This window comes from Gopherus flavomarginatus, chromosome 6 (genome assembly GCF_025201925.1).
Source record: "Gopherus flavomarginatus isolate rGopFla2 chromosome 6, rGopFla2.mat.asm, whole genome shotgun sequence".
Classification (NCBI taxonomy): domain Eukaryota; kingdom Metazoa; phylum Chordata; order Testudines; family Testudinidae; genus Gopherus; species Gopherus flavomarginatus.
This window is the reverse complement of record NC_066622.1, coordinates 126,185,247-126,198,463: the sequence shown is the minus strand read 5'-3', so window position 1 is coordinate 126,198,463 and position 13,217 is coordinate 126,185,247. Positions and strand designations below refer to the sequence as shown.

At 40.8% G+C, this 13,217-nt stretch overlaps 1 protein-coding gene across 2 annotated transcripts in view; it reads right to left on the bottom strand.

Annotated features, from left to right (window-relative positions):
• GFRA1 (GDNF family receptor alpha 1) overlaps positions 1 to 13,217 on the bottom strand; it is a 215,441-nt gene that overhangs the window by 73,327 nt on the left and 128,897 nt on the right. For both annotated transcript variants that reach the window (XM_050959021.1, XM_050959023.1), the window contains one exon: positions 4,853 to 5,192. In XM_050959021.1, the coding sequence (XP_050814978.1) occupies positions 4,853 to 5,192 (340 nt within the window). The remainder of the gene's footprint in view (positions 1 to 4,852; positions 5,193 to 13,217) is intronic.

Sequence of the window (13,217 nt, the reverse complement as noted above, 5' to 3'; positions counted from 1 at the left end):
TGCTCTCAATGAGTACATGGTCAGGGAATGACGCAATGTCAGTATCAGTCTCCACAACCCCTGGTAGAGTGGGTCAAGCATGACTGTCTTCACCAGTAGATCATCTGCAACTGGGAAGGGAGGAGACATGTCGTACCTCCAGAAAGGAGATAGAAGTGCTGCTGCACTTTGGTATGCTCCCACAATGCCACCAGTGCACTCCACACTAGTGCTGTACCTCTGCATACCCACACCCACAAAATAGTGGGTCCATGAGCCAGAAGAGAGCCCAAACTTTCTGAACTGAAGTTTGTATGAAAAGGAATGCAATAGGAAACCTGCTAAGAAATCATTTTCATTCTAGTGCTGACTGTAGCTTTGGGCAATGGTAATCGCAATTTTACCAAGCTGGATTGTGCAGTGATGTAATAGAAAAGGCATAAAATCAGGGCAAGATTAATGAAATCTGATTAAATAAAATACTATTAAACAATTTAGCTGCTGAGATGACATTTGACCAGAGCTGACAACAATCACTGAAGAAGTAATGGCAGCACTTAGGCTGCAGAAGGGCATATTTAGTGTAAGCATTAGGAAAATCTTTATGGGACAAATCCACCCCACAGACACTGAATGCAGTGGAACCTTGGCTGAAAATACAGAGGAAATACCATGTTCTGCTGGGAGGTATGGCAGGCAGGATGGAACTCTCGAGAAGCCGTACACAAGGAGGAAGGGGCTTGGGATTGAAGTAAAGGACAGGAGGCCAGCTGTTTTAGGACTATGTGCATCCACAGGTCTAAACATACAGGATGCACGGAAACCCAACTTGTAAGGTATAGTAGCAGTGCACAGCATCAAGCTATGGGGTTGGAGAGAGGACTCTTCCCTGACCCTTTCTGAGATATTCAGTTCAGGGACTGAGTGTGGGTAGCATTTGGCCCTATTACTGAGAACAGTCTGGGCACTGGAAGTAGCTGCCAAGAGAGGCTGTGGAGTAAGTCCCTGGGAATAGGAATCAGATTAAGGCTTGAATCACATTTATCAGGGATGGCTTATGAATAGTAATAAATAATAATAATAATAATAAAATCAATCCTGCTTGGCAACATGGCAGGTAGACTAAGTCACCACATTAATCTCATTGAACCCAAGTCAATTTATGAGATGGACATTTCATCCTAACAAAAATAATTCTTCTGCTTATCAAAATAGTAAATACAAAATTAAAAATTAAGAAGTAAAACAGAACATATACAGGCAGTGGAGCAAATTACAAGTGGATGCCAATAAAGACTCAGACCATTTGGAAAGACATTACCACATCTAGTTTTAGACTCCTCCAAATGGGTACTGAATGTCACTGAAAACTGTAGAACCAATCAAAAACAGTGGAACTTTTAATGTGGTTCACTGTCTACTTACTCAAGTAGGATACTGTCCATTCAACGGTGACAAGAGCTCTAGAGGAAGTCCGTGGATTTGAGTTTCCCATTAATGGGATATGCTAGAGGCCAGTGAACCTTAACATTTTTCCCCTCACAATCTTCCACTCCCCTTGTGTATATTGTATTCTAAGTACATACTCTTAGCAGGAAGCAATGTGTTTGTGTGGTGAGGACTGAAAGTCAAGACTCTTGGATTGTATTCCTGGTTCCAGTGGTGATTTACTATGTAACTTGGGGCAAGTCATTTAACTGTTCCTTATTTTATCCATCAGTATAATGAGTATAATATAACTCTATTACCCAGGGTTAAAATCAGGGTAAATAATGTTGGAAAAATTTTGAGAACCTGATGAAAATGCACTTTCTGAATGCAAATAGAACAGGAGTACTTGTGGCACCTTAGAGACTAACCCATTTATTTGAGCATAAGCTTTCGTTATTGTAACTAGACTAGAGAACTCTCTCTACTTCTTAGTCTATTAGTCCCTACAGATCATAATTCTCAGAATTAGTGGCCTTGCCCCATTTTTCAGTAGAGGCCAGAATCTTGGCACCAGTAGCATGGTAGAGGGGCCAAAAGCTACCTTAACAGGCGGCTGGGGATTTTCCTTGCATAGGAATCCTTGGGTGTTGAAAAGCTAAGGTAGCTAGCTCTATGTCACTCACTGCCTGCTCCCATGATGAAGAGTGTATGCTGCATTCTGGGTACACTGAGCAGCTGGAATGGCCCTGTCAGTGGCATTACAACATAAGAAAGGCCATACTTGGTCAGACCAAAGGTCCATTTAACCCAGTATCCTGTCTTCCAACAGTGGCCAATGCCAGCTGCCCCAGAGGGAATGAACAGAATAGGTAATCATCAAGTGATCTATCCCCTGTCACCCATTCCCAGCTTCTGGCAAACCGAGGCTAGGGACACCATCCCTGCCCATCCTGGCTAATAGCCATTGATGGACCTATCCTCCATGAATTTAGCTAGTTCTTTTTTGAACCCTGTTATAGATTTGGCCTTCACAACATCCTCTGGCAAGGAGTTCCACAGGTTGACTGTGCGTTGTGTGAAAAAATACTTCCTTTTGTTTATTTTAAACCTGCTGCCTATTAATGTCATTTGGTGACCCCTAGTTCTTGTATTATGAGAAGGAGTAAATAACACTTCCTTATTTATTTTCTCCAAACCAGTCATGATTTTATAGACTTCAATCTTATCGCCCACATTAGTAATCTCTTTTCCAAGAGGAAAAGTTCCAGTCTTATTAATTTCTCGTCATAAGGCAGCCATTCCATACCCCTAATAATTTTTGTTGCCCTTTTCTGAACCTTTTCCAAACCCAATACATCTTTTTTGAGATGGGGCAACCACATCTACAAGCTGTATTCAGGATGTGGGCATACCATGGATTTATATAGAGGCAATATGATATTTTCTGTCTTATTATCTATCCTTTTCTTAATGATTCCCAACATTCTGTTAGCTTTTTTGAGTGCCGCTGCACATTGAGTGGATGTTTTCAGAGAACTATCCACAATGACTCCAACTACGATTGACACAACTTAGAGCAGACCATAGACTATTCCAATCTGTCCTTGGGGAGGCACAGGGGCCAGAGAGGGAAGAAGGCTATTTATGCCCACCCACCTTCTCAGGTGTACAGAGCAGAGCTCAGGCACACTTTAGGATCCAGCCCAAAGGTTTAATAGTAGAATACTATAGTGAGGCCTCATAGTCATATTAATTATTTCTATAAAATATACTCCAGGGCAGTTAAAATACATATGAAATGCTCTCAAATAATTTACTGCAGTATCCTTGACTTCTTAAAATGTTTCTTTTCATTGCTAATTAACAATATTTGGGTAATACACATTGGGATCTACCCACTGGCAATTAATGAGAATCTAGCGTATAACTTTTTTAATACAGCATTAGTACAAGGGCTTTCTGATATAAACATACAGAATATAACTGGGAGTACGAGGTTTCCTAGAGGCACAGAAGGCCCTGTATGCAGCAGAACCAGTGCAGGGAGCTTGCTCAAGGCATGAGGAACCCTTCTGCCCTGCAAAGCTATGTCCCCTGGGGGCACCCACTGCCCAGGTACACAGAGGAGGAAGAGGGCTGGGAGCTGGACCAGTGGATCAACAACTACCGATACATCAGTCAAACGCAAATATCTATGGGAATACTGAGGGGGAACAAAACAGTCCCAGGCCTACTGCAGCTCTGAAACTGCAGCAGGAACAGATCCACACCCTGAGAGGGAGGATTCCCACACTGTGCAGAAAAACCCCTATGAACAACATGCATGCTAGGGCTGTGAATAAGGTCCTGGCTATGGCTATTATCCACTAACACAGGGGTGGGCAAACTGTGGCCTACAGACCAGATCTGGCCCTTCAGGGCTTTGGATGCGGCCCACGGGATTGCCATCCCTGTGGCCCCGCAGGCCCCGCGCTGCTCCTGGAAATGTCCGGCACCACATTCCTGCATCACCTGGGAGAACGGGAGACGCAGAGGGCTCTGTGCGCTGCCCTCCCCTGCAGGGACCATCCCCCGCAGCTCCTATTGGCTGGGAATGTGAAACTGCAGCCAATGGGTGCTTCGGGGGAGGTACCTGCAGGTGAGGGCAGCATGCGGAGTCCTCTGCCCCCTGCCACCCTTCCCCAGGGGCTGCAGGAACATAGTGCTAGCCGCTTCTGGGAGCAGCGAAGCACGGCGCAGAGCCAGGGCAGGCAGGGAGCCTGCCTGAGCCCCGTTGTGCACCGCTGCCACCCTAGAGCTGCTCCAGGTAAGCAGCGCTGGGACGGAGCCAGCACCCCAAACCCGTGCCCACCTTGCATCCCCCACATGCCCCAACCCCTTGCCCTGAGCCCTTCCTGCACATTGCACCCCCTCCCACACCCCGCACCCCCTGCCTCAGCCCTGCATTCATGGCCCTGCATGTAATTTCCCCATGCAGATGTGGCCCTCAGGCCAAAAACTTTGCCCACTCCTGCACTAACAGTTACACTACTATTCATAAGCAATGTCAGAGTGTTCAAATATTATTAAAATTTCCCATCAGCTCTTGCAGCTTGTCAGTTATGAAAAAAATATTCTAAGTCATCATTTCATGAAGACACGTGAAGGAAAGGTTTCCAACAAAATTTCGTAGGAAAGAGATTTCTGTTTTTATATCTTTCCTAGGGGGGTAAAAGATCATTCCATCATGCAGTGAGTAGTTACGGTTTCTGAGAAAACATATATACTGTAACCAGATGCAGACTTTTGTTGTTCAGTTGAAGATGTCAAGTCTCCTCCCCGCCCGCCCCTAACCGTCCTGTTCCCTGGTGGAAATTCTGATTCGGAGTCTTGGCAATTTCAGCAGCTCCAAAGGTTCTCCCTGCTACCTCATTAATCACTTCACTGCCATGTGCTATCTTACCTGCAGATGTAATTCTTCTTGCAGGAATCTTGTAAATTCAGGCAGTTTGGTTTCTCCTTGTCTTCATATGAACACACAGGAACAATAGTCTGCCGTCTCCTTTCTGTGCAGGCTATGTCTCGACAGGAGCAGAAGAGCATCCCATAGCTGTGCTTTGGGGGAACTTTGTCAAAAAATAGCCGGAGAGCCTTATGACACTTCCGCTTGTTGCAGATTTCATTAGATGTACTGCTGGTACAGGGGGTTATATAAGCAGATCTGAACCTCTTGCAGGTATCATTTAGGTTACAGGCTTTCGCGGCATCCAAACAATTGTTCCCCTTTGAAAGTGCTGGCTCCACTGTAAAAAATAAGAAATACATTGGGTTTATATTGTGTTACAATGTTTGTATCTATTTCACAGTTAATGAGACCTTGAGCATATATTTGTCAGCTAAGAAATCTTGGCTGCCAGAAAATGTGTCCACCTCTTATGTTTCTTTGGCTCATAATTTAATGAGAGAGAAAGTGTATGAGCATATGTTAAAATTATAATGGTGGAAAATGAAGGATGACTAAAGTCAGTAGCATTGCACTTTATCTTCCTTGTAAAACAAATACAGTAAAAGCATGTTGAGCTAATTAATCCCTGGTGTAACGCCATTAAAATCAATGGAGTTGCAACAAGGACAAAAAACTGTCCACTGCGAAAAAACACATTAAGATACAGGTTACTGTTTAGTCATTTCTCCAAAAACTCTATAACTACCATTCAATAACCACATCAACAACCATACTGCCCAACCCTTAAAAAGTTTATCTACTCATTCTGCAGAATTTACAGACTACATGCTTACTAATACAGAGTTTACAAGGTACAGAGTCCACAGAACTTGAAAAGTTAGCCTGTGCAGTCAACGCTTATTAGCTCTGTAAGCCCATCCTACACACCTTGTAAGCTCCATGCTCACCTCTACAGAGCTAGCAAGATAATCTTAAAAGGACCATAGGTGCACCCTGAACCTTACAAAGTCTATGGCGGTTACAGTCAGTGTTAAAGACACGGGCTAGCACAAGGATACAAAGCTATGGAAATGTACAGACTAAAAACCTCATTAAGGTAACTGTGAAAGTTGTAAGGAATTATACAATATGCAAATTTAATAACATTTATCTGAATATTAAAGTTTTCTAAAACCCACCCAGCACTGTAAATTCAAGAAACAGTCACAACTCCCCATTATGCATCATTTCAGTTGCAAGCATGAAGAGCAAAACAATGTGGCAAGTTCTTAAACGGTAATAGGGTCGCTGCCTCCAGAGCATGGGGTGGCCTGCAGCATCTCTGCCTCAGTTTCAGGGCTCCTCAGTAATTCACAAAGGCTTTCTTGTAGGCAATAGCTTAGACTGCTTTATTACCGTGCATAGTTCCAGAATAAAATACTCAAAAGTTCATATATTCATCCGTTTCTTCTTCATCAAGCCCCTCACATGTCCGACTGCCTGGAGTCTTTCAAGCTACTCCGAGGCAGAGCTAGCCAAATTCTGGGATTTCTATATTTATGAATTTGCTTTCATTCTACTTTGGAAGAGGGGCCTTCCTGCTCCTGAAGCCCACAGCAGCCTTCTCCAGGCTGCTGCTGAAATCTCTCCCCTCTCAGAGCCTTTTCTACTCCAAATGCATGACTGGGTCACATGATCCTCTTCATTTCCCCTCACTGGGGGAGGAGTGTTGACTGTGGCACAAGTGAGCCTGAGACTCATCAGCCTTTATATGGCCAGTCACTCAGTGGCAGTATGATACAAAAAACCAACACATTACACTACCATCTCCCATACCTACATCTCTGAAGCCTGATGCAACACAAAAGTAGCAAACACTAGATCTATTTTCAGTCCAAGTATATGTTCTAGTCACAGTAGAATAATTTTATATTGCACATTCCAAGCCTTTCTTCATCCTAATTTCCTGTGTAGTAAATAGATCACCATTGTTTGTGTCTTATCCTCCTCATAAAATGCAAAAACCTATACAGATACAACATTGCACTATAAACCAAAGGAACCAATCAGGTCTTAAATTCATTCAACGTCTGAAGTTTAAACACTAGAACTAGATGAGAGATAGTATAGTCAAAACATAACACATGATACAGACCACACAGACCAACTTCAGATCTCCCTTACAGTAGGGTAAATCCAGAACTGCAGTGATTTCATTGGAGTTATTCTGGATTTATACCACTGGACTGGAAATTGACCTTCAGCATCACTACTCTGATTCTGATCTGACTTCATAGAATATCAGAGTTGGAAAGGACCTCAAGAGGTTATCCAGTCCAACCCTCTGCTCAAAGCAGGACCAGCCCCAGACAGATTTTTACCTCAGTTCCCTAAATGCTCCCCCTCAAGGATTGAACTCACAACCCTGGGTTTAGCAAGCTAATGTGCAAACCACTGAGTTATCTCCCCCTGGAAACACAAAAAAGTGTTGATCTAGTGCAAGTGAGATTAGAATCAGGCCCTATCATAGTACATCAGACCATGTATACTTAGTTTAGAGAGGAAGGGAGGTTTTTTGTTGCATACTGGACTGGGTCTTAGGAGATCTGAAGCTGATTCCCACTTTCTGACAGACTTATAGTGAGACCTTGGGCACGCTACCTACATCTTTTTGTGTCTCTCTTCTCCATCTGTAAAATGGGGATAACATAGCTCCTGATCTGACAGATATGTGAAGAAAAATTAATGCTTTTAAGGTGCTCAAATACTGTGGGGATGAAGCCATAAAAGTATATAAATAGCAAGAGCTCAGTTTTTTGAAAAGCTAATTTCATATGCAGATGAAGCAAGTTGTGACAGGTCCATAGAATATATAATATTTTAATTAAAAGGACATAATTTTAATTATTCCAAAGTCCTTGGAACAGACACTAAACCAAAATGTGCCACTATTGTCACCGAGGAGACAGTAGCCAGCACCACAGACTTCAGGTTGCACGTCAAACTATAATAACAATTTTCATCACTTTCAAACATTTGGTTTTTGGATAATCTTAAGATTATAATAATGTTAAAATGTTGTACTACATCAGCATATAATTATAACCTTTACTTTAAAACTCAGTTTCTTCTCTATTTATCATATAGAATTATATGCTAATCCACGTATAATTACCACATAATCTGTAGGGCATATAATTATGCAATATATGCATAGTACATACTAATTATGATGTGATTACAGAGTAATTACATGCTTATTTGTGCCTGGAAGGCAATATTATACTGAACTGTTTAAACTAGGATGTCCTAGGATAAGCAGTTGGTATGAATCTGTGGACGAGTTCTGAATTGATATATGCCAAAACAAACATATAATTCACTACAGTCTAAAGAAATATTTAAAAATAAGAAAGATAAAAGAGGTGAATATACCACTCTATTGTGTTTACAATCATGTATGTTATTTTATTAAGGGTCCAAAACATGATAAATGCTGTTATGGAATTAAAAAGTGCTTTAAAGATTAGCACTTGGGGGACAAGAAAAAAATCAAAAGTGATATTTTTAATGATTTTCTTAAAGTATATAAGCCAAACACAGTGATAATAAAATGGTAGTGAAAGTTATGCTGAGTGAAAGTTGCACTGGGTATAAACTGTTCAGAAAACTACTGTGATATTTACACTCAGTCAAAGGCATTACACATTTTATGTCCAACCTGTAACTTACACTATTCTGTGTGTCACCTCTCAATATAGCACAGAGATTTACTTTTTTACTTTACGGCTGCAACAGCCTGAATTTTGCCACTTGCCTTTTGTCCTTTCTATTTTGCTACTTGTGAACCCAGCTACAGTATATCTATCACAATATTATACATAATCAACTTTTTTTAAATTAATACTTACATTAGAGTAAAAGTAGTATGCAATCAGAATCAACAGCGTTTGTATTGAATATGAACATGTACACCAAACATGCTCATGAATGCCAGATTTTCCTGAGCCTTTAAATCATGTATATTTAATTTAAAATTTACAAACTGAGCCTACTTATGTTTTATTTTACATTGTGAAAGTATCATGTAATTATCCTCAACTCCTTTGGCAACTACAAACAGCACAGTACTTACTGTAAAATTTCTTCCAGTTTATTTGCATGGTAGTAACATTTAAGGCCACAATTTCAGCTAGCCTCTCTTTTGTGAAATGTAAATTATGAAGACAAGTAGTAATCTGACTCTTATCCGATATTAACTATGTGATACATTTTAGGTTCAAAAGACAAATAGTTTACATCTTATTTTCTTTATCATTATTACAGGTATCACAGACTCAGGCCAGAAAATCCTCCCCTTTTCCTATACTGTCAGTCTTTCATCCTTCTTGCATCTAGTTTTCACTCTGCACCTAGTGAAGCTTTGTGGTTGTCCAGGAAGGCGTTGATTAACGTCCATTAATTCGGTGATGTGCTGGCAGAAGCGCTTTGTAGATCCTGGGAGCCCCTATTAAAATTTTTGCCACGTAACTCAAAGGACATTTGAGATAATTTCCCTGCCTTTGATAGATGTGTTTTGCAAAGAACATAAAACCTAAGTGTCAAAATTAATTTTAGAATAAACAAAATGGACACTTAGATATTAATTTTCTTATAGTACATAAACAGCAATTTACAGTGGTTGCCATTAAAATTACAATTGCTCTTTGCAAGTAATTAGCATTATGAGGCTATTCAGCGTACTTAGCACAGGGAATACTGCAATCTTTGCGGTAAATGTTAATTAGGTGAAAGGGAACACTGTGAAATGTTATTGGTGACTACTTTGGGTTTGTTCCTGCATAGCAGAGTGGCACAGTGCTGCATGTAAAAGCCAAAGGTTGAAATTGTCTAGCAGGATAAGTAAAAGGAGCAAAATCTGATCCTGCAGCAATCACCAATTTACTCACATTTTGTAGAAGGAATAAGAACAAAGAAGGGAGTGTGAGGGTACATTTGTCAGTGGCATGCAAAGGTTGCAACTAACCCACCATCTATTCAGACAATGTACTGCCAATCCCAAGAGTACAGAAATAATGGGTCAAGTCTCCAAAAATCATGAGACTGGCTTTAAAAATCATGAGATATAATTTTGGGATTCTATTTGTCTTCTTTCTCAGCTTTTAGATACATACGCAAGTCACATTTTCATGCTTTTTCTGCAAACTTGAGAGCTAGAAACTTACCTTTAAAAAATTAAGGCTGAGATTCTCACACAATCACTTGTTTCTAGGAGCTGTGCTTTAAGAAAAGCACCAAATGTCACCAGACTCATGTTAAAACCATAAGAGTTGGCGACACCGGATATACTCATACTCTGCATAATGCCCCCTTTGTTTTACTCTGCAATCTGGAGAGTAAGGAAGCAGAGGGAACAAGGGTCTGGAGACTTATCACTGCACAATGAGGTTGAATACAGTTTAAGCCTGTTTCATGTCTGCCGCCCAGAATAATGAACAAGGCGTGAATTTACAATAGCTTTGTAGCCCTGTAAATATGTAAAAGATGTAGCTAAGAGAAAACAGGGATATAGGATATCCTATCCTATCTCCTAGAACTGGAAGGGACCTTGAAATATCATTGAGTCCAGCCCCCTGCCTTCACTAGCAGGACCAAGTACTGATTTTGCCCCAGATCCCTAAGTGGCCCCCTCAAAGATTGAACTCATAACCCTGGGTTTAGGAGGCCAATGCTCAAACCACTGGGCTACCCCTCCCCCACTTAGAAAGCAGAATCATAGCATATCAGGTTTGGAAGGGACCTCAGGAGGTCATCTAGTCCAACCCCCTGCTCAAAGCAGGGCCAATCCCCAGACAGATTTATGCCCCAGATCCCTAAGTGGCCCCCTCAAGGACTGAACTCACAACCCTGGGATTAGCAGGCCAATGCTCAAGCCACTGAGCTATCCCTCCTCCTGGATGATAAGCAATATGTGATAGCTTGCATCTGTGGCTAGAATGTAAAGCAACACATGAACAACTCATGATCTAGAATGGGGCTTGGCTACAAAAACTAATGAGCCAATCACAGAGTGCAAGACATGATGTGGAGTTGAAGTCGCATGCGGCAGTTTGTTTTAGAATGTGTATATAAACTGACTAATGATTTTGTACTTTGGACTGGTACCCTGTACCCACTTCCTATATTTGAACCCGATGAACTCAAGTGTAGTTTGACTGTATGTCAATAAAGAATCGCAGCAATGAGTCCAAAGTGGAACTGATTTCTTGGATTACTGAGAACTGGATAAAGTGTTCTACCAGAACCGGATGAGGTATTCTGGATATGCCAAGTGGAAAAGGCCTAGGGAGGAATCCCAACATACAGAACGCTTAAAAGTTACCTGTGCTCATTTAGGTCTTGATTGTACTCCCATTAAAGTCAATGCAAACATTCCCACTATCCTGAATGATTTGGGATCAAGCCCATAACGCCTTTGTTCATCTTTGCATTAGAGTACAATCACCTTTTAGTCCCTGCTATGAACAGAATGAAACATTATGGAAATGTAATTCTCCTTTCACTATTGAAGAATACAGGTTTTCCTCCAAATTTTGACTTTAGTCACACTAGAGTAAAGCTTGGTTAAATCCGTTAGATTCACTAGAAATTAGTCTGGATTTACAACAGTCTAACTAAAAGAAGAATTTGGCCCATTATTCCTAGTTTTACCTCTTTCCGCCAAGGTGTCTTATACAGAGAGGAAGAGAGATAATGATAAAGGGCAACTCTACACTTGAAACACTGCATCGGTATAGCTGCAGCGCTTTAATGAAGACACTCTACGCTGATGGGAGAGAGCTCTCCTGTAAGTGTAGTTAAGCCATGTCTGCGAAAGGCGGTACCTGTGTAAGTGAGAGAAGCTTTCCTGCCAACATAAAGCTGTCTACACTGGCACTTATATAAGTATAACTACACCACTTGGGGTGTGGATTTTTCGCACTCCTCAGCAATGTAGTTACACCAAAGTAATTCTGCTCAGAGTTAGAAGCTGCTAAACAAAGAAACTTGCAGAAGCTGCTAACTGATCCAGTCATGGTTTCTCACATATTGCAGCAATGATTTCAACCCTATCCTAGAGGGATTTAGGATGTGAAGTTCCTCCTAGTGTGTAACACAACACTAGCATCTGGAATGAATTATGCATCAGAAGGACCTTATACAAAATAAATCCCTCTGGAGAAGAGATCTCCGGTCATTCCATATACAATTCATGCACTGTATTGAATCAGAGGCTGGTTTTGTGGTGTGGAATGCTCTGACCAAGGTTTCAGCTGAGCTCTTCTCATTAATTTCCCCTGGACTATTCAGAGTGACCTTATATTACTGTATATGCTGCCCAGCTATTCCATTCGCTATATTTTTTTGATTTAGTCAGATACTAAGTGGACAGAACTAAGACTGAAATTGTACATGCAGCTATATTGAATAAAATGTGAAAATATTACAACGTACATCATCTGCATGATAAGAGATTTACTGCACACAAAGCTCACAAGACAGTGCGAGACAGGTCACCAAAGCTTTGCCAATTTACAGGGTAACTTTCAGCATTTCTTTTTATTACTGCAGAATTAAATTCACAACTTGTTTCCTCTTTTCCTCAGCCTTGATTAATTACCATGTTAACATAACTACTGTTCTCCCTCTTATAATGGGCTCACTCTAAAGTGCTGCCCCAGCAAAATAAAACAGGAAAAAGCTTCCAGCTCTTTGCTCTAGTATTGCAATCCTTTCTGAGCTCACTAGTTTTCAAGTTTATGTTCCATTCCAATAAAGCATGCATGAATATAATAGCAAATCAGATAATACAAGGTTGTGACCCTTGTAATTGATCCTTGAAGCTTCTTTTTGCTTTTTCCAGTGACGTGGTAAAAATTACACTTAAATGTGCTTGTTGACACTTGAGAATTCACTCTGTTGATCATATACACTGTTTCACAGAGATTATATTACATAATGATGAATTTTCTACTGCCCTTTTTTCTCCCATACCTACAACCCCATTAAGCTGTAAGCAAACCTCCTCTGGGGAAAAATTGGAAGACTAGAAATATCAAAGAGCCAAATCCTGTAATCCTTTTTCAATCAAAGTTCTCAATCACTTCAGTGGGAATTTTTTTGCTGTAACACATGAGTAGGCTCTTCTATATATGGGGCTAAATCTTTGCTAATACTTTAAAAAATGAAACCTAATCAAAACGGGTTCCAAAATCAAATATGAACCATACCTATCCTTTCCTGTTATGGGTATGCATTTTAAAAAAATACAGACCATGTTACATCACTGAAAATATATATCTATAGTCAATGGTTTCCAAGTCACATGACCACCCATGTGAAG